This window comes from Cavia porcellus, unplaced genomic scaffold, assembly GCF_034190915.1.
Source record: "Cavia porcellus strain 051 isolate PalLab524CR breed Dunkin Hartley unplaced genomic scaffold, mCavPor4.1 scaffold_14, whole genome shotgun sequence".
NCBI classification, from domain to species: domain Eukaryota; kingdom Metazoa; phylum Chordata; class Mammalia; order Rodentia; family Caviidae; genus Cavia; species Cavia porcellus.
The window spans coordinates 64,501,327-64,521,866 of record NW_026947497.1 but is presented as its reverse complement, the minus strand read 5'-3'; the positions used below and the strand labels follow the sequence as shown (position 1 = coordinate 64,521,866).

The 20,540-nt window shown below is 52.3% G+C and overlaps 2 protein-coding genes across 6 annotated transcripts in view; one reads left to right on the top strand and one right to left on the bottom strand.

Moving 5' to 3' along the window:
* Scap (SREBF chaperone) overlaps nucleotides 1–1,466 on the top strand; it is a 43,799-nt gene extending 42,333 nt beyond the window's left edge. For all 4 annotated transcript variants that reach the window (XM_013160150.3, XM_003477041.5, XM_063261077.1 and 1 more), the window contains exons 19-23: nucleotides 250–332; nucleotides 412–575; nucleotides 659–739; nucleotides 847–1,053; nucleotides 1,134–1,466. In XM_013160150.3, coding sequence (XP_013015604.1) covers nucleotides 250–332; nucleotides 412–575; nucleotides 659–739; nucleotides 847–1,053; nucleotides 1,134–1,379 — 781 coding nt within the window. In that variant the 3' untranslated portion in view covers nucleotides 1,380–1,466. The remainder of the gene's footprint in view (nucleotides 1–249; nucleotides 333–411; nucleotides 576–658; nucleotides 740–846; nucleotides 1,054–1,133) is intronic.
* A 102-nt stretch (nucleotides 1,467–1,568) lies between these two features.
* Nucleotides 1,569–20,540, bottom strand: part of Ptpn23 (protein tyrosine phosphatase non-receptor type 23) — a 27,056-nt gene continuing 8,084 nt past the window's right edge. Inside the window, exons 2-25 of one of the 2 annotated variants that reach the window (XM_063261075.1) lie at nucleotides 11,556–11,630; nucleotides 9,119–9,246; nucleotides 8,843–8,919; nucleotides 8,445–8,494; nucleotides 8,192–8,323; nucleotides 7,908–7,988; nucleotides 7,702–7,833; nucleotides 7,579–7,626; nucleotides 7,271–7,327; nucleotides 7,092–7,150; nucleotides 6,880–6,959; nucleotides 6,681–6,795; nucleotides 6,527–6,592; nucleotides 6,120–6,265; nucleotides 5,689–6,000; nucleotides 5,464–5,618; nucleotides 5,233–5,384; nucleotides 4,947–5,126; nucleotides 3,094–4,861; nucleotides 2,834–3,018; nucleotides 2,635–2,739; nucleotides 2,432–2,570; nucleotides 2,228–2,347; nucleotides 1,569–2,156 (exon numbers count right to left, since the gene is read on the bottom strand). In XM_063261075.1, the coding sequence (XP_063117145.1) occupies nucleotides 1,674–2,156; nucleotides 2,228–2,347; nucleotides 2,432–2,570; nucleotides 2,635–2,739; nucleotides 2,834–3,018; nucleotides 3,094–4,861; nucleotides 4,947–5,126; nucleotides 5,233–5,384; nucleotides 5,464–5,618; nucleotides 5,689–6,000; nucleotides 6,120–6,265; nucleotides 6,527–6,592; nucleotides 6,681–6,795; nucleotides 6,880–6,959; nucleotides 7,092–7,150; nucleotides 7,271–7,327; nucleotides 7,579–7,626; nucleotides 7,702–7,833; nucleotides 7,908–7,988; nucleotides 8,192–8,323; nucleotides 8,445–8,494; nucleotides 8,843–8,919; nucleotides 9,119–9,246; nucleotides 11,556–11,630 (4,845 nt within the window). In that variant the 3' untranslated portion in view covers nucleotides 1,569–1,673. The remainder of the gene's footprint in view (nucleotides 2,157–2,227; nucleotides 2,348–2,431; nucleotides 2,571–2,634; nucleotides 2,740–2,833; nucleotides 3,019–3,093; nucleotides 4,862–4,946; nucleotides 5,127–5,232; nucleotides 5,385–5,463; nucleotides 5,619–5,688; nucleotides 6,001–6,119; nucleotides 6,266–6,526; nucleotides 6,593–6,680; nucleotides 6,796–6,879; nucleotides 6,960–7,091; nucleotides 7,151–7,270; nucleotides 7,328–7,578; nucleotides 7,627–7,701; nucleotides 7,834–7,907; nucleotides 7,989–8,191; nucleotides 8,324–8,444; nucleotides 8,495–8,842; nucleotides 8,920–9,118; nucleotides 9,247–11,555; nucleotides 11,631–20,540) is intronic. The other variant, XM_063261076.1, reaches the window with a different exon arrangement.

The window sequence follows — 20,540 nt, the reverse complement described above, 5'->3', positions numbered from 1 at the left end:
CTGTGTGGGGAAACCTGCTGCTCAGTTGCTTCTTGTGCTTTAATGGACACATGCTGGTAGCCAGCCCTCAAGGTGGGCTCAGTTACCTCCACTGGACATCTGACCCTGGCATGGCAGGGTTGGCAGAGTTGACAGGTGCAGCCGGTGTCCTCTGCTTCCTTGCCTTAGCCAGACTCCTCCTGAGCTGGCCTGAGCTTCTCAGTTGTCCCCACCACCTACTGAAGGGAGCCACCTGCATCTCTGTTGCAGGGTGGTGGCCGCTAGGCTCAATGGTTCCCTGGATTTCTTCTCCCTGGAGACACATGCGGTCCTCAGCCCGCTGCAGTTCCGAGGTGAGAGGTGTGGGTAGGGACAGGGGCACTGCTCGCCCAGTAACGTTCACAGGCTGCCTCATGTGGCTTGTTGTCCCAGGAACCTCGGGGCGGGGCAGCTCTCTGTCTGCTCTGCAGAGTGGCAGTGACGTGGTGGCCTGCCGCCTGACCCACACGGTGCCCTGCGCACACCAGAAACCCATCACAGCACTGCGAGCCGCTGCTGGGCGCCTGGTGACCGGGAGCCAGGACCACACCCTGAGGGTGAGTGGGCCTAGCCGGCAGAGGGGTGCTGCGCCTGGGGCCATCTGTGCCTCAGAAAGCCTAGAGCATCCACCCCACCGCAGGTGTTCCGTCTGGAGGACTCGTGCTGCCTCTTCACCCTACAGGGCCACTCAGGGGCCATCACGAGTGTCTATGTTGACCAGGTGAGGAGTGGGGTGGGGCACAGGCTGAGCCCTCACTCGTCTGGTTCCTTGGCTGGCCCAAGGGCCTTCGAGGAAGGTGGCCCAGCCTCCCCAACCTCTTCCCCCAGACCATGGTCTTGGCCAGTGGGGGACAGGACGGGGCCATCTGCCTGTGGGACATGCTAACGGGCAGCCGGGTCAGCCACATGTTTGCGCACCGTGGGGATGTGACATCCCTCACCTGCACCGCCTCCTGCATCATCAGCAGCGGCCTAGATGACCTCATCAGCATCTGGGACCGTAGCACGGGCATCAAACTCTACTCCATTCAGCAGGTGGGCAGGCGGGCAGGAGGGCGCAGGCACAGCCGGCTACGTCGAGACCCCTGACCAGAGCACCCCTCCTTCTCTTCTAGGACCTGGGCTGCGGTGCAAGCCTGGGTGTCATCTCTGATAACCTGCTGGTGACTGGTGGCCAGGGCTGCGTCTCCTTTTGGGACCTGAACTATGGGGACCTGCTGCAGACTGTGTACCTGGGGAAGAACAGTGAGGCCCAACCGGCCCGCCAGATCCTGGTGTTGGACAATGCTGCCATCGTGTGCAACTTCGGCAGCGAGCTCAGCCTGGTCTATGTGCCCTCTGTGCTGGAGAAGCTGGACTGAGGGCGAGTGGGGCCGGCACTGGACCTGGCTGGCTGAACAGGAGCATCCCTGCTCCTGGACTGTGGCATTAAACTTTTTAAAAAACAACGCCTGTGCGCTGGAACTACGTCTGTCACTCCCTGCCCAAGACAGAGTGGGAGGCCCTGGGTGAACTGTGCTCCTGGCTGAGGAAGCGGCAGGGGCAGACACTGGCCACAGAAAGGTCTGTTTATTTCATAGCAAAGAGCTGAGAAACACCAGGTCCGATGCAGGGCAGGGCCGGGCCGGTGGGGCTGAGGCGGTGCACAGAGGCACTCAGGTCTTATTGAGGGTCCAGAGCGGATCCAGGAGGCTGAGGGGGTCGTCAGGGGCTCGGGCCGCGCGCAGGCCCTGCCCATTGTGTGCCTGCAGGAAGCTCTGCTTGCTCATACGCTGCTTCCCGCGCAGGGAGCTGTCCAGGGAGAAGGCCTCAGGGGTCAGAGAGGCCAGCAGCTCCAGGGAGGATGATGGGGGCCCCACGTTGGGGGCTTCAGGCATCAGAGGTGGCTGCTCCTCGGGCTGGGGGGCAGCAGGCAGGGGTGAGGAGAGGGGCGGGGGGGAGGCTGGGGCAGGTGCAGGCTCAGAGAGGCTCACGGGTGCCAGGCCCGGCGTCTCCGTGGGGCCTGACTGCATGGCGGCTGGGGAGTCCATGCCCGCGGTGGGCCGGATGCTGAGCTTGGCAATGGTGGCCTGGATGGAGCTGATGGGTACGTCCCCGCCGAGGACCAGGTCCTGGGAATCCTGAGGCGGCGGCTGGCTCTGGAGAGACCGCAGAGTTGAGGCCGGCAGGTGGGAGGCTGTGGCCCACCAGCCCCAGGAAGCCCGCTCACCTTGGGGCCAGTGCTGACATTGGCACCAGCCAGGGCCTTGCAGGGTGGGGGCACGCCATGGCGCTGCAGGACCTGTTCCACGTGCCGCACCACCGCCTCATGGCAGAACCTGAGGTGCAGCTACAGAGGTGAGGGCCGGGTCAGCAGGGCAGGGGTGCGGGGCCGGGCCCAGCCATCCCTACCCACTGCCACCCGCTGCCTCACTTTCTCCTGTAGCATGTGCTTCCTCTGCTGCCGCATGCGGCGCACCAGCTGTGGCAGCGCAGGGATGCCGCTGCCTGCCTCCACCTCCTGCACAGCTGCGTAGAGCAGCGCAAAGGCACCTGTGCGACCCACGCCGGAGCTGCGGGAAAGGGGGGTGAGGCTGGGCCAAAAAGCCCCCAGGAGCCCCGGGCTGCTGGCCCTACCTGCAGTGCACAACGACGGGCGTGTGCAGGGGCCGCTGGTGCAGGTAATGTGCGTGCACCTCCTGGATGAAGTGCAGCAGGTTGCTGGGACTGTCCGGCAGGCCTCTGGGGGCAGGGCGGGACAGGGCAGGGCGGTGAGAACAGGGCCTGGCCCTGGGCAGTGCACCCCCACCCCCGCCCGCCCGTGTCCAGGACACACAGCTCCGGCCAGGTGGGGAAGTGGAGGTGCACAAGGGAGCGCTTGAGGCTCTGGTCGCGGAACTGTAGGCTCAGCACCCGCTCCACGTGGGTTTCGGTGTTACGCACGCTGCTCAGCGCTACGCTCAGGGCTCCATGCACCATGGGCTGGCCACGCTCCGTGGGGAAGTAGCGGGCGACCTTTTGCTAAGGGACAGAAGAGCACGATGAGGCCAATCCTGCCTAACCCCCACTTGGGGGAACCCAGCTCACCACACTCACCTTCTCTATCTCAGCCTCTGACACCAGCATGACGATGACCGACACTTTCTGCTCGTGGACCATGAGCCAGAAGTCGGCAGCTGTACCGGGCAGCGGGGCCTGGGTGGCCACCAGGGGCGGGCAGTACGGGGACAGCCCCTCCACACAGCTGGCATTGATGTAGTCATCTTTGCCCGAGCGAAGAACCACGCGGTTGCTGTCATATGGCATCACGTCCTGGTGCCGGTTCTTCAGGGAGTAGCAGCGGGCGATGGCAATGGAGCGGCCTCGAGCGTCCTGCTCCTGTGCCTCCTGTAGCTCCCGCCAGACCACATCCAGCGCCCCTGAGTCCCCCAGCTGGCCCCTGAAGGCCTCCAGCTCCTGCCGCAGCCGCTCTAACCTCTCAGGATGCTCGTAGGGATCCCGTTCTATGAGCCGCAGGGCCTGTGGGCGTCGGCCATCAGCTGCGTCCACCTTGGTCGGCTGCAGCAGGGGCTGCCCACCCCCAGGAGGCTGTGCACCACCGTGCTGGCTCTCTGGGCTGGAGGACAGCAAGTCTGCAGCCGCTGTGCCCCGGCGTGGGCACACAGGTGGATCTGTTGCAGGGGGCCGAGTGGGCACTGGGCCAGGTCCCGGGGAAGGGGCGGGTGAAGGCACCAGATGGGCACTGGGGCTGGGCTGGCCGGTGGGCGGAGGGCCACGCATAGGGAGCGGGGCTGCCTGGGTGCCCATGGGCCTGGGAGACGGAGCGGGACCATAGGCCAGAGGTGGGTGAGGTGGCTGGGGAGTCCCTGGGTTAGGGAAGGGCAGAGCCCCTGCCGGGGTTGGCAGGCCTTCCTGGGAGGGGCCAGGGTAGAGCTGGGTATGCAGGGCAGCTGGTGGCTGTGCAAGGACACCGGATGGTGGTGCTGGGAAGGGGTAAGGAGACTGGGAGGGAATGACTCCCGGAGCCTGGGGTGGAAAGAGGTGTGGATGCTGGAATGGAAGAGGCTGCGGAGGGGGCAGAGGTCCAAATGCTGCCCTGGAAGGATGTGGCTGGGGGGTGATCCTGGGGCCCTGTGGTGGGGGAAACCCCGTAGGGACCCCAGAGGAGAAGAGCTGAGCTGGGGGTGCTGCAAGAGGCTGCTTGGTCCCAACCGGGTATGTGTAGGGCACAGGCAGCTGCTGCGGCGGGGGCATGGGCTGTGATGGGAAGCAGGGCTGGGGAGCAGGGCTGGGGTTGGGCTGCAGTGCCAGGTGGCTGGAGATGGGGGCCTGGACACTGTCCACTGTGGTGGTGGCTGGCCGAACTGCCATGGCCAACTCGGGGCCTGCAAACTGGGAAGGAGGAGCGGAGGGCAGCCCTGCACCCGCCAGGGGTGCCCCTACTGCCCCATAGGGAGTGCTCACTGCACCATGCTGTGGGGAGGAGCGGGGCACAAGCCCCAGCTCAGGGGAGTAGGCAGGGGCTGGGTAGAGGACAGGGGACGGTGCCACGGGCATGGCCAGCGGCCCTGAAACCCTAGCCTGCAGCAACTTGGGGGGGCCAGAGTAGGGAGCCGGGGGGAGCACACCTGGGGCATAGTGGGAGCCCGGGATGGTGGAGCTGGGGAAGGGGCCAGGCGTGAAGTGGAGTGGGGTGGGGGCACCCAAGAAGGTGTCAGGCAGCCGTGGGCCGGCCGCTATGTCAGGGGGCAAGCTGCGCAGTTCCTCCGGCAGGTCCCCCGCCTCTGTGGCCTCGCTCTCCTCCCTGCGGGGCAGCAGTGGCTTTGGGGCTGTGGGCCGTGGGGGTGGCTTCTTCTTCAGCTCTCTGGGGACAGGCAGGGAGGGCGACCATTACCGTGAACAGCCCGCCTGGCAGGAGCAGAGCTACGAGGCAGTGGGGCCTCACTCACCGGTCCAGGAGCTGCTGGCGGGCAGCCTCTCGTGCCTGGTAGGCAGACTGAGCCCGGTCCAGCAGGGTGGCCACCTTGCTCTCCAAGTCCGCATAGAAGTCCTTGCCCTCCTGGGACTTCTTCATCAGGTCCTCGTAGGCTTCGTAAGAGGCCACCAGGGTCTGCAGTGTGGAGTTCCACCTGGCAGGCAGGCAGAAGGCTGGTGAGCCAGCGGCCTGCAGGCAAGGGCAGGGCGGGCAGGGCAGGCAGGGCAGGCAGGGCAGGCAGGGCAGGCTCAGGCACTGACTTCTGGTCCAGCTCACTGAGCACCCGCCGCACAGCTGCGTACTGCACATTGGCCTCGGTGAGCGCGCGAAGCACGTTGTCCTGGGCAGCCAGGTTCTGCTCCAGGTACACCCGCAGCTGGTCATATTTCTTCAGCTGCTCCTCAAACAGCTTCTAAGGGGGTAGTGGGGAGGGCACTCAGGGCCTCAGGGCCTCAGGGCCTCAGGGCCAGGCAAGCCGCCATCCCACCCACCTTCATCTCCGAGTGGTCAGTGGTCACTAGGGAGGCTGTGATGTCATCCTTCTGGATCAGTTCGCGCAGTTGCTGCTCCAGGGACACACGCTGGTCCCGCATCTCCTGCACCTTGGCCAAGATGCGCTTCAGGTTCTGCAGCACGGCCTTGTCCTCTGAGGATGGGCACCAGTAAGGCCACAGAGAGTGCCAGCTCCCCCTACACGCGCAGGCATGGCAGCTCACCTGGGGTGAGGTCCGGCGTGGGCAAGGCAGCCCGGACCTGGTCCAGGGGCCCGCTGAGCAGGCGCAGGTTGGCCACATGCAGGTTCATGGCACGGTGCAGCTCACTATTGGTGAAGGAGGCCTTCTCGTGCACCTCCATGTACTTGGTCCACTCCTTTCTCACCTCTGCCAGCTCCCCCTTGGCGGTGGCTGGGCCAGTCCCAGCCTGACCCAGGGCCTCCTGCAGCTTCTGCTCTTGAAGCTCATCCTCCTCCAGCAGGGTCCCAATATCTTTCAGAGAGGCTTCCACATCCGTGAACACGCCTGACAGCACTGAGGTGGATGGAGTGGCCCCTGAGCAGGTGTGCCAGGCACCTCTCGGGGATAGGCTAGACAGGAGGCCGCAACAAGGGACTCATGCCATCCTCTGTACCCGTCCTGCCCCTACGCACCCTGCATGGACTGGACGAGGTTCCTGACCGTGTCAGGCCGCACACTGAGCGCAGCACACTTCTCCATGAGCTGCGGTGGAATGTGGCTGTATGCGTCCAGGTTGTCCACTGTTTCAGGGTCCAACTGCATGGAATCCATGAACTGGCTGTGGAGGAGTCAACCAGGTGAGCTGGGTATCAACCCAGCTCCTGCTGGAGTGCATCTCTTGCTGAAGCTGGGCCTAAGACTTAGCAAATCTCCTCTACCAACCTTCACCACAGCCACACAGATCACACCCAGGGACAGCTGGGAACTGGCCCAGAAAGGACAGCAAGCTTCTGGGCAGAGAGGCAGGCTAGCAAGCCGCTGTGAGCACAAAGGCAGCACTGTGCACCCCCTCCCTGATTGGTGCTCACCCCACACTTACTCCAGGACCTCGTTCTTGTCCTCTATCTTGGCCATCACCTCCCGGAGCAGCTTGGCCTTCTCCTCACTGTGGAAGCCACACAGCAGCTGCTGGGAGGCCCATTTCCTGGGATGCCCAATTCCTCCCTTGGTAGAGGCAGGCCAGCCCACCCCACCTGTACAGTGATGAGGCCTCGTGGGCAGCCATGGGTACCAGTTTGGCAAAGATGTCAGGGCCTGTGACAGCCGGATCCGTGGGGTTTACAGGCAAGGGCTTCACCAAGGGAGCACCTGAGGCAGAAAAGAAGTGTCAGGCCTTTGGAGACAAGACCTCGCCCACCATCCCCTCACACTCAGCCTCTCTCAGCCACAGACCTTTCACAGGCTGCAGGGTGTCAAGGGCTGGCATCGCCTCATGGTAGATGAAGTCATTGTCCTTCTTGGCAGAATTGTACCTGGGGTTTGGGAGCAGGGAGAGTGAGGAATCCGGGGCCACTCCCATGGGTGCCACTGCTCTGTGCTGGTGCCACCTCCTCAGGGGGCAGGCAGACAAGTGGTGCCCCCCCGTAAGACAGCACCCCACTCACTTTCCCCCGATGACATCCATTGTGAAGCGAAGGGCATCTTGCACAGTGTCAGGCTGGCCCTGGAGGTAGCATGAGAATGGGACCTCAGTAGCCACTAGACCAGGCCAGGCCTGGCAGTCCTGTGCAGTTTACTTCCCTTGCCCCAGCTTCTGGGGGCAGCCAGGCCTCCTCAGCCTTACCTTGGCCAACTTGATGGCTTCATTAAGCTTGTCCAGAGCACTCTGGAAGTAGGCCACCTGCAGAGAACAGTCTGCTCTGCTGTCCCTGTGTGGACCCTGTTCCTCCTACCTGGTCATCAGTGACCATTGGAGGACCAGAAGCCCAGGTGGCAGGGGTCCCGCCACGCCTCTGCAGCCCGGGGTAAAGGCTTCTTGGGGATCCATGTGGAAAACCCTGTAGGCGGGGCCTGCAGAGTGGCCCGGTCCCAACTTGCCACCCTGTACAGGACAGAACCAGGGCCCAGGTGCCCCCACCACAGCCTGCTCACCCGCTCCCCGAACTTCTGCTGCTCCTCGGCCTGCTTCCCCATGTGCAGCTAGGGAGGAAAAGGAGGCATCAGACTCAGTCATGACCGGGCCACCCTGCCCACCAGCCTAGGCCCAGAGCTCACGTGAGCCACAGCCGCAAAGTAATAGATCTTCATCTGCACCAGCTTCCTCCAGTCCTTCTGCACTCGGCCCAGCAGTGAGGCGGTGTCAGGACTCTCCAGGGCCCGGCAGGCTTCCTTGTAGTAGTCCACCACCTGCGGGGGAGGCGAGCACTCAGCAGGGCCAGCCGGCTGGGCCAGGGCACAGCCCACCCTCAGCCCACCCCTACCTGTGCACTGATGCGGGCCACCAGGAAGCTCTTCCGATTGTCCAGCATGGACTTCTCCAGCAGGCACTCCTGAGCCTGGCCCTGAGGACACACATGAGTCACCTCCTCCTCCACGGCAAGTCTTTTTCATGGAGGATAGGGGGAAAGTGCAGATGACTGCCACAGGCACCTCACACAGCCCTTCCCTCCAAGTCTGCCCACTCTGCCACCCAGAGCGCCACTCTTGGCCAGTCCATGCCAGCGCTAACCCAGATGTGGCTCACTCTGCGCAAGGCCCCTCTCACCAGCATGAGATTGACATTGAGCGTGAGGATCTGGCGGCTCATGTCCACACTATAGGCCTGTGGGAAATGCTCCCGCAAGTAGGCAAAGGCGCCTGCTGCACACTGGAAGTGGGTGCAGGAGACCTTCATGCCCTGTGAGGGAGGAAACAAGCTGGCCAAGTCCATTCCCGTGGGACAGCGCTCACCTGTCCGTCCCGTTGCCAACACCTCCATCTCTGCTTCCACCTCCCCTCCTCCAACACCCCTGCCTCACCTCCTCTGACACCCGCTTGTCCATGGCCCCCAGCATGGAGTGCAGCGCGCCTGAGGAGGCAGAGGACATGGCGTAAGGAAGGCAGAGCACTGTCCAGCCCACCCTGGAGGGAAGCTGCCCTCCAGGGCCACAGGAAGCCCAGCAGCCCAGCCAGTGCCCAAACTCCACTCTGCATACTGCAGGGCTGGGTCACAGCAAGGAGAGCTGCTTGCCAGCACCCAGGGGTCCCCCCAGCAGCGCCCAGAATGGCTAGAGTCCTCTGCAGCTCCTCCCACTTCTTCCTGCGCCCAGGTGGTCCTGAGCCACAGAAGGAAGTGCCCCTGCCTCTCCCTCCGTGGGCCCCACAAACAGCAGAGGTTGCAGGGCTGGGAGGCTTCAGGGAAGGCCAGGTGGCTCACCGAGGTTGTAAAGGATGCAGGCTTGCTCGTATTTGATGTCTTCATGGGCCACAGACTTGCCTGAGAAGATCTCAGTCCTGCAGATGTGACAGCACCTGGTCACTTGCAGGCAGGGTTGGCCAGGGCCAAGAATAGTACCACCACAACGTGTGTCGGTGGGGATGCGGGGTGCTCCATGGCCACTCCTTCCCCAGAGGTCAGAGGGAAGAGGAATGTTGCTGTCATGCAGGCTCTTGGGTCCCTGGCCCCACACCCCAGCCTTACTGTAGCTCTCACCAGGTGACAGGGACTGCAGCCTCCTGCCCTGAGCCCATGGGGACGCGGCTCTGCAGGTAGTGCAGCTGGCCAAGGTACTTCCGGAGGACACTGCAGCCCTCAAAGTCCCGGGGGACACGGATGGCATTCTGGAGGCAGGAAGGGAGAAACAGGGAGCTCATCCCCAGCTGCCAGGAAACTCACACCAGATCAGAGCTGGCAGAGCCCCACGCCTGGGAGCCACCCGGGAGCCTACCCCAGCTGCCAGTGCTGGCTACCACTATGGCATTCCTAGACAGTAGCTTGCAGTGTCCACTTGGGTGTTTTGGAAGCAGGACAGACAACTGCAAGACTGAACCCAGCCAGCACTGAGCTACAGCCCCGCTGCTTTTTAAACTTTGAGATATGACCACATTAAGGTGCCCAGGTTGGCTTCGCTTGCAATCCTCCTGCCTCAGCCTCTTGAGAGGCTAGGATTACAGGTGTATATTGGTTCACCTTGTTAAAACTTCTCAAATTTAATTTTCCATCTACAGTTCTGTATCTAAAACTTCCATCATGAGATATTCAGAAAAGCAAATCTTTGTTTATACAAGGATGTTTATTTCCCACATTACTGCTCACAAACTGTATGCCAAGCCAACTTCCACTCTAAAGAACACAGCTGAAATAAACCCAACTGAAGCAGACACAGAAGGGCACGCTTTGAAGCTGTGAAAACTACAGACAGATATGGGGCTCTCCACCTATGCATTAAAATGTCCTTGACATACTATCAGGCAAAAAAGCACATCACGGAAGAATGGTCTGGTCTCAGGTAAAACCACAGAGAGAATTTCTAAACAAATGTGAATACCAAATGGAGAAGGGTTCAGAAAACTACACCAAAATGTTAACAGAGCTTACCTCTGGGAAGTAAGATTAGCTTTCCCTCTTTCTATACTTATCTTGTAAGCAAGTCAACAGATAAGAGTACGTACCTGGCAGAGACATGTATTTAATTCCTTATATTCTTAACATTAAACATTTTTAATTTTTATAATAAACAACAAAAGTAACAACACAGCAAATGAACCATCTGCTTAAACAGCAAAGCAGACATATATCCTCCAAGAAGCAGATACCTAAGCCAGGCATGGTGATGCACACCTGTAATTCTTTTGGAGGCTGAGGCAGGAAGATTACTAGTTTGAACCCAGCCTGAGTAGTTTAGTAGTGAGACCCCGGCATAAAACAAAACACAACAAGGCCCTTGTGCAGATAGGCAGACCTGAGTTCAGCCTCTATTCCCACCTCCCCCCACAAAAAAGAATCACTGATAGGATTTAGACCGTTACACTCTTTTTTTGGGGATTGAACTCACAACTTTGTGCTTGCCAGGCAGGCGCTCAAGCCACTGAGCTAAATCCCTGGCCCTCATTTCACTCATTTTTAAACTCTATTCAAATAAGCTCTTATGTAAATTTCAGTTTATGTGGAAGATTCCAGATGGTGGCAGAGTAAGAAGTGCTAGAAATATCTCCCACCAAAGCAGCAACTGCACTGGCAGATTCTGCCTGAGGAAACTACTCCAGAGTTCGGGTATCTCCTGAACTCGAGGTTTGCTGCTTTCAGGACAGGAACAGCGAATAGGTCAGCTCCAGTCCCAGCACAGGAGCAGCACCCACCACAGGTCAGCACTGGCCAGCGGCCTGCACCTCACAGAGCATCTGTTGGGAGCCAGCAGGGCAGGAAGGCCTTGGACCTCAAAGGACAGGGATCAATGCCTGACCATTGACCAGCTTCGGACCAGAGATGCAGACAGCAGAGCAGTGGCCACTGCCACACCTCCCTCCACTGCTACAAGCTCCTCCACCTCTAGCTGCAGCAGTCCCTGGAATGAAAACGGCCTAACTCCATTTTGCCTTCGCCTTCATATTCCTCTTCCCCCTCTTCTTGGCAGTGTTGGTAATCAAATCCAGGGCTTCATGCACGCCAGGCAACTGCTCTACCACTGTGCTACGCAGTCCTTTTTAGTGTTTCACTTTGCGTCAGAGTCCCAGGCTGGCCTTGAACTTGAGACTCTCCTCCCTCAGCCTTCCAAGTAGCTGGGATTATAGGCCTTCATCACCATGCCAGCCTGCATGGCTCCTGCAGCCTCTTTCAAAGGCTTCCTCCTCCTGGACTGACCTCGGACAGCCCCTCTTTCAGGAAGCTGTGCAGTCTAGTGGCTGGGCCTTACCCCCAGGCCAAGCTCCCAGTGCTGATCTACCCGGCCAGAGATGGGTCCACTTTGCCATGTAGCTTCAGCGCCCCCTTTGCTGTGTCTGTGCCGCCGCCTCCCCCGCCCCAGCTGGCCTCAGTGCTGGGGTGGGCATCTGCAGTGTCTCCCAAAGGCCTGCGTGTTAAGACCACGCCAGGCGGTTCCTGTCATTTGTCTACCCAGCCAGACTGCTCGTCCATAGAAATACTCTCCTACCTGTCTGAGCAACTCCAGCTTCTTCAGCTCCTCGTTGTAGGCTTCTGGGTTCTCACCATAATTCTTCAGCACAAACTGGAGAGAGAGAAGACTGTGAGCGGGCACACACATCCTGCTCTGCTCCGTGGGGGAGTAGCCTGCTTACACTGTGAGGAGGGAGCGAGGCTTGCTTGCTCTTCCCCCTTGGCTCTTTTGCTTCTGCTGTCTTTCATAGCCCTCAGCTGCTGCCCCTGTCACACCACCCTGCCTTGCAGTTAGCTGGTTAAGGACTGAAATCTCCACAAATAAACCATGAACTAAATAAACCGTTCCTTCCTTAATTTTGGCTGTCAGGTATTTTGTCTCAGCAATGAGAGAAAAATAACAGCAGTGGTGACAGCCAGGGTCTCATTGTATATTCCAGGCTGGCCTTGAAATTTGGCAATTTTCCTGCCTCAGCCTCCTGAGTGCTGAGATTACAAGTATGCGCTGCTGCATCTGGCTACACACTGAATCTTTTTTACTTTCTCTTCCTTCCCACCTCCATCTCCAGATCCCCTTCCTACTTGTAAAAGGTGACTTCCCTTTTACTTTGCTGATTAAATGTTCTGATTTAATGTTCTCATAAAGAGAAACCAGGTAGTATTTACACTCGTGTATGTGATTTCTTTCACAAAGTGTTATGGTCCCAAAGTGCATCCATTCCCTACAACCGATTCAAACTGACTCCTCTTTGTAGCAGAGCAGCACTCCATTAATGTATGCATACATGTTCTGTAGCCAGTTATCTGTCCACAGACACTAGGTGACTTCCAGGATTTATGAACTGTGCTACCATAAGTATGGGAATGCATGTTACACTGTAGCACAATGTCTTTAGGGGCAATATTCAGCAGAGAAATAGCCAGGTTGAGTGGAATTGTTTTGTTTGTTGAGGAAACTCCAAACTGATTTCCACTAGTTTACATTCCCATAAACAAGGTGGAAGGGTTCCCCCAACCCCATCATGCCCTTGCCAGCATTTTGTTTTTTTAGCTCCTGATGATAGCCATTCTTCCTAGAGTAAGATGGAATATTAATATCGTTTTTGTTGTTTGGTACCGGGATTGAACTCATGACCTGTGCTAAGCCGGCAAGCCTGAGCCACTGCGCTAAGCCCCAGACCCTGGAATATCAGTGTTTCATGTGCATGTAAAACGTTTTTTTGGAGACAGGGTTTCACTATGCAGTTTCTGGCCTCAACTTCACCTCGATCCTCCGACCTCAGCCTCTCGAGTGCTGGGACTACAGGTGTGCACTGCATCCAGCCAAGTGCATGCCTTTAACAGCCACAAGACGAACATTTTCTCCTGTACGTATTAGCCAATTTCTCCTGTACGTATTCTCCTGAATGTATTAGCCAATTTCTCCTGTGTGTATTCTCCTGTAGGTATTCTCCTGTATGTACTTGCCAATTTCTCCTGTATGTATTCTCAATACTATATGTATTAGCCAATTTCTTCTGTACGTATTCTCCTGCTGAGAAGCATCTATTTTTTCCCAGCAGATTTTATCGGTACATTTTAGATATACACAATGATCACATTCACCATAGAGTATTCATTTGAAATGCTCATTTTTTTATTCTTTTACTTTTGGGGAATTTTTTTTATTTGCTGCTGAGGAAGAACATACATTCTGCTGTAGTTAGGCTGAACATTCCATAGATATTTATTAAATCCATGTATTTGAAGTAATGATTCAACTCCGATTTTTTTTTTTTTTTTTTTTTTTTTTTTTTTGGTCTAGTTGACCTATCTGAGACTGTGGGGACTGAGGTCTCCTACCATGCTGCATCAGTGTGTATCTTTTATATCCAGTAGCATTTGTTTTATGAAGCTGGGTATGCTGTATTCACACACATGCAGAACAGCTCCCTCTCCCGTTGGAGAGTTCCCATTACCAGTACGCAGTGACCTTCTTTGTTCTGATCAGTTCTGGCTTGAGGTCTACATTCTGTGAAAACAGTATCGCTATTTCTGCTTGCCTTCACACTCCTGCTGCAGGAAAAATTGTTTTCCATCCTTTGTTTTAATCTAAGGGCTTCTTTAAGTAATAAGTGTATTCAAAAAAGGAAAAAGACAAAAAAATATTAAGTATATTTTTCATATCCAGCACACCACTGGATTCTGTTCTTTAATCCATTCTGCTACTCTGTGTCTTTTCACTGGGGAGCTGAGACCACTTGCGTTGAGAGAGATTACTGAGCTGTACACCAACTCCTGTCACTGTGGTGTTTTCCTTGCTGATTCGTTTCTCCCTCTTGCTTAACTGCTTATCCTGCTTGTTACACACATTCCAGCAGGCCCTTTGGCATTGTCTCTGTCTGGGATATCCTTGAGTATTTTCTGTAGTGCTGGTTTGGCAGTCATGAAGTACTTCATGAAGGTGTCCTTTATTGTGGAAGGTTCTAATGTCTCCATTTGTTTTTTTAAAGGACAGAGTCTCGGACTTCCAGGAGAACATGGCGGACAGATAGCAGCTATGGAGGCTCTCTGAGTTAGCCAACTTAGAATCCAGGAATGGTGTGGTGTGAGGAGTCCTAAGCAAGGGAAGATATACCCTGCCGACCCAGGAATGAACTGAGCTGACAGAAACCAACAGGAAATGCAATCCCGGAGCTATAACCACAACAGATAAAATCTCAGTGCTGAACCTGAAACCCGTGCCTCTGGAAGTTGTGATTTGAATTTGCTGCTGCGTCTGAATCGGCACAGCAGGAACAAAGAGGTGAAACCTCTGAGAGCGGGAATCGGCAAACAGAGTTGAGAGTTGGACTGGCAGGGAGCCCTGTATCAACCTGCAGTGAGTGAGAGGAATGGGGACCCTTCCATAGATTAGGAGGCTCCAACAGAGGACATTTTGGGACCTGGCAGACTAGCCGGAACAGGACGCTGCAGTGACTTTAGTCTCATATTTCCCTCTCAAGTGGGTTTGGTGGGGAGCACTTGGCCTGGGTGATGCCGCAGACTAAGACCCAGTAGGCTAGCCCAAATCAGGTCCCAGCACCTGGCGGTGCACTCAGCAGTGAAGCCTTCAGCAGGTTGACCTGGAGGGGTGGGCCCAGCAGAGGCTGCCAGGTCTGTGTCTCCCCAGTACACTGCAGTGGGCGGGAACACCTAGCCAGCACAATTGAAACAAACTGTAACCGACAAAGAAAGAAACTGGGCCTCCTATATACGCTTGTATGGAAGGAACAAAAAGTATGGGAAGAGGGAGCAACAAGAAAGGGTCCTCGGCCCCCAATCCTGAGAACACTGATCCAGGAAAGGTAAATACAAAGGAGAATGAGGACAGAAAATATGCAATATCAGACACAGCACCAACAGATATAAAGCGGTACCTCCAGAGCCTCGTAGATGAGTTCAAAAGTGAAGTATTTAACGACCTAAAGCAAGATATAAGTAGAATAGTTAGAGAAATGCTAAGCACCGCCCAAGAAAAAACAGATGGTGGAATGGAAGAACAGAAAAAAAGGGGAGAATTCTTTGATGGAGATAATAGAGAAAACGTAGAATACGTGAGGCAGGTTCAAAGAGATTACCAGGAAACTAAAAACTCTATTGAAAACTGGCATAACAGCTTGAAAGAAACTAAGGATAGATTATCTGAACTGGAGGACAGATATGTAATGTGAGAGCATGAAATGAAAAACTTCTTAAAAATAACAAGAAAACAAACAGCAATAATACAAAGGCTTGAAGATGATAAGAGGATCTATAACTTAAGAATTAAGAATGTAAAGAAAGAAGTAGGGACACAAACAAATGAACTACAAAAGCTATTCACAGAAATAATCCACAATTTCCCTAATTTAGCAAAAGGTAAAGATACTCAGATGTATGAAGCATACAGGACCCCAGCCGCCTACAACCCAAACAGAACTACACCCAGGCATATAATAATCAAAATTCCAAAAATCCAATATAAGAACAGAATATTAAAAGCCGTCAGAGACAAGAAACAGATCACTTACACGGGAACATCCATCAGAATTACAGCAGACTTCTCGGCACAAACCATCAAATCACGAAGAGCGTGGAGGGAAATAATTCAAGCTTTGAAAGATAATAACCTCCAGCCAAGATTGATATATCCTGCACAACTGTCCCTAGAAATTGATGAAAAAACAAGGTGCTTCCAGGATAAAGAGGAACTAGGGGAATTTGCAACCACCAACTCAACTCTACAGAGAATACTGCAGGACATTCTAAAAAAAGAAAAATACCAAGATTTCAGAAACAGTGGCAGGGAGGCCACAATGAATGGAGGAGAAAGCGAAATGAAGACGACAAACTGACAACTAATGACAGAAAAAGAGCTCAACAGAAATGAGGCAGAGGAGTTTGGATGGTAGGAACAGCTATTTTGGAGAAAACAAGACATCATTATAGCTAGTGCTGATTTAATACAATCTTGTTTTGAAGTCCCATCAAGCTTTTGTTCTTCTGTCTCCATCGGTCTTAATTATGTTGTATCTTATTGGATTTTATTATATGTGATAATATAAACAAAAACTTTTATAGACAAGGAGATTATACAGAAACCATTGTTCATTTTCTGTTAATTGGTTCTAAATACCCTGTAATACTGTCATTCTCTTAAATGGTTTTACATTGTCTTGATATGTTTGATGCTACAGTATACGAAGTTATACTCAAAGATTTCAAGGAAAGAGACACTATAGTAACTACTTTTATGTCAGGATATCTTGTGGTGAAACACTATTTTGCTTAAATGGTTATATTCTGACCTGTGCTGTTGTGTTATGTCCTCTTTTATCTCAACCTCATTTTTTATTATTTATTTTATTTTTATCTTTTTAATTAAGGGAAAAATTTTAAAAAGCAGGATATATTATAGTAACCCACTTTCATTTCCTATTAACTTGATTTGAAACCCTGTATTGCTCTCACCATCTTGTTTTGACTGATTTTCCTCTATTCTGTTTTGCTTGATACTACCAAGTTCGAGAGTATAGGCAACAACTGTGAAGACAATACGATTCATTATGACACCCATTTTGGTTTGACTATTATCTTCTTTTGAAGTCTTGTAATGTCTCCAATGTTTTGGTTTTATTGGTTTTGTTCTTTACTGTTTTGTTCAATTTTATTATAACTGATCAAATAGGCAATTCTTTTTAAGATAGCAAGAAGCATTATGGTAACCAATGTTGATCACCTTGTATTTTGTTTTTACAGTAGGTATTATGTCCATCCTTTTGATTTGACGGACTCTTTTGTTATATCACATTTGGTTTTATTCTCTTCAAAAAAAGTATTAAGAACTATGGGAGTAATAAAACCCAAAATGTGTAATTGTCATTGTACAAAAGAGAGAAAAAGAAAGTGTTCTAAAGGATATAACTGCATGTATATTTAAGTGTATAAGATAGATAACCATATTAGAGTTTTGTTGGATCACTGAACAGAACTGTTTGCAATCTCACTGTTTGAATGTCCACTTCATGCTTTAATTTTGTAACTTGAATAACTATTTCTAAGATGACAATATGTAATCTATTAACTAGTGATTTCCTACTGTTTACTTTTTCTGAAATTCTGTATAACTTGTACCCTTTTTCTTTTTTTTCTCTCCTTAAAATATAAAAAAAAATAAAGGACAGAGTCTCACTATGTAGCTCAAACTGGCTTCAAACATGGTAATACTCCTGCCCCAGCCTCCCAAGTGCTATGATTATGGTGCCACCATGCCCAATTCTCTCCATCAATTTTGAGTAACAGGGGCTGGGGATTTAGCTCAGCGGCATAACTGCCTGCCTTGTAAGCAAGCAGGCAGTCGTGAGTCCGATCCCTGGTACTGACAAAAAGGAAAAAGACAAAAAAAAAAAAAAAAAAAGAGAGAGAGAGAGAGAGAGAAACAGTTTTGCAGGCTATATTAGTCTGGATTGAAAGTTATATATATTCTTTTTTTTTTTGAAAGGTGGAGCTGGGGATTTAGCTCAGCGGCATAAGCACCTGCCTTGCAAGTGTGTGGTCATGAGTTTCGATCCCTGGTACTGATAAAAACAAAAAAAGACAAAAAAAAATTTTAAAAAAAGAAAGTTATATTCTTTTAGGGCTTAGAGAACCTCCTTCCACATTGTTCTAGCCTTTAAGATTTGTACTGAGAAACCTGCAATAATTCTAATAGGTTTACCTTTATGGGGAATTTGTTTTCCTCTAATAGATTTTATTTTATTTTTTGAGACAGGGTCTTGCTTGTAGCTCAGGTTTTTTTTTTTTAAATTTTTATCGGTACCAGGGATTGAACTCACGACCGCCTGCTTGCAAGGCAGGTGCTTATGCCGCTGAGCTAAATCCCCAGGCCCCTGTAGCTCAGGTTGGCCTTGCACTTGTGGTAACCCTCCTGTCTCAGTCTCTCGAATGCTGGGATTACAGGCATGTACTACCACACCCAGCCTCTCACAGATTTTAAAATTTCATTCATATGCTGGACTTCAGGGATTTTAACTGATATGCTGTACAGAATTTCTTTCCTGATCATGGTTATTTGGAGTTCTATATGCCTTGCTAATTCTTTCCCCATACCTGGAAATTTTTCTATGATTTTTGTGAACAGATTTTTTATGCCATCCATACTGTCTTCTAATTTCTAATTCCAATTAAGCCTTAAGTTAGTTTTCTTTGTATTACCTAGCAGCTACTGTATCATTTACTGGGATTTCTTGTTTTTAAGGTATCTCTAAGTAACGGTCACCTACATCAGACCTATCTTCTAGTTGTGACACTTTCCCTGTGCTAGTCACTTCTGCCCCAACTTTGAACAGAATTTTTTGTCTTTTTCGTTTTTATTAGTACCAGGTGAACAGAATTTTTTAATCTTCTGGATTTCTGCTTGGTCCCCTTTTGTGGACTCTGATTCTTTGTAAACTGGTTATTCATGTCTTGCATTGTCAGGGTTAGCTCTGGTAGCTTTTTAATTGTACCATCCTTAAGTTCACTGGTCACTTTAAGTCTTTCATCTGCTTAGTTATATCATCTCTGTGCTTCCCGAATACCTTCCTGACCTGGTTTTTTCTTTTCTGACATTGTACAATTCAACCATCTGGTACTGTATTTCTTCCCCATTAATTCCCACTGCATCAGCTTTAGGGGAGTCAGAGCTTCCTGGGGGCATTTTGTTGCCTTGTTTTTTTATGTTTCTATGGTTGGTATGTTGCATGCATGTATGTACACGTGTACATCGAGAAACCATTAAACCGGAAGACTTTTGTTACAAATGGAGAGCTCTTCAGTTAGTAAATACTTCCATCATGCTCTTTCTTCACAGATCCACAGGATCAGACCCACGTGCTATGTCGGAGGAGACTCTACTAGTCATACCAACATCCAACCAAGCATCACCTATACGCGCTCCCCCTCTTATCAGCACAGGGAACACTAACAGCTAGGCTGTGATATGATGTGAGGGCAAGGAAAAGGAGACAGAAAAGAAGGGAGTAAATCAGTAAGAAGGAGGGCACAGGTATCAACAGGTGAAAACCAGCAGAGGGAGCTGGTATCTGAGAGAACACTAGTGTAGATTTTCTCAGGTGTAAGAACACTGCAGCTGTGTGAGACCGTCCTTGCCCTCAGGAAACATGCTGAGACGTACACGCATCCTTCTCTGCACAGATAATGGGGCTGTGCTGCCTACCTGGTGCAGGAGCTGAAACTCCATCATTTCTGTAAAGCTGTGAACCCTGAGACCGGCATCTTACTGAAATAATTGTGTGCACACAGGGGCCTGACTGTAGACTATCGGGCCAGACCTCTCGGGTCTCCTACCACTGCAGACTGACAGGAAGACAGGTGACAAAACATATAAAGGTGTCTTGAAGCGAAGCTGTAAGGAACCTGCCTCCTGTGACTCTGGGTCCGGAGTCCTGATGTTTCATCACACAACAGTAGTTTGCAAAAAGCACTGCCTAAACTTAAGTGGAAATACGAGCTTCCTCAGTTCAACATACTCTTAAAAATAACATTTTCTTCTGGGATCTGACTACTAAAGGTTAAGTGAACTAGAAAATATTTACTAGAACTGTTAAATATGTATGTACATAAAAAAATTTAAAAACATGTATGTACATGTCTACACATGCACAGAGGCATCTCTGCATGGTTCTCAGAAACAACTCTGAAAAATGCGAAGTGAGAATGAAATCCACACCACAGGTCTGCGGAGCAGCCAGAGTGTATTTTCACTTCATTTTGTTGTTTGTTTTTGCATCAGGGCCTCACTATGTAGTTCAGGCTGGCCTTGAATGCACTATGTAGCCCAGGCTGGCCTCAAACTTTTGGCAATCCCGCCTCAGCCTCCCAAATGCTGGGATTACAGGCATGCTCCACTACACCTGGCCAGAATTTTTTTTTTTTTTTTTTGGTACCAAGGATTGAACTCACAATCTTGCACTTGCCAGGCAGGTGCTTATGCCACTGAGCTAAATCTCCAGCCCTGGCCTGACAAAATCCTCTATTACTGCTGATCTCTCCTCCACTAAAAAAACTGGGAAGAGGTTAGGCATGGTAGAGCATGCCTACAAACCCAGCACTCTAGGAGGTTGAGGCAGAAGGATTGCAAATTGGAGTCTAGCCTGAGCAACTTAGCAAGACCCTGTTTCAAGGGGTTGGGGGTAGAGGGGCTAGGGCTGTAGCTAGGTACAAGGCCCTGGGTTTAATCCCCACATGGGGGAGGGAAAGAGGGGAGGCTGGCTGAAGGTCACAGTGGTGGCAAACCTACGGCACACTGCAGCCAGCTGTTGATATCATTGAAAGCTTGAAAAGGTTCACCACCACTGGCCTAGAGTAAAAAACAGAGCCTGAAGTACTCAGAAGTTTGGCCAGGAGTCTGAAGCTTCCAACAGCGTGTGAGGAAGCAGCCCCACAGCAGAATGATTCCGCAAGAAGACAGCACTGGGGCACCTTACAGCTCAGAGACTGTTCCAGGACAGTAAGGAGAATG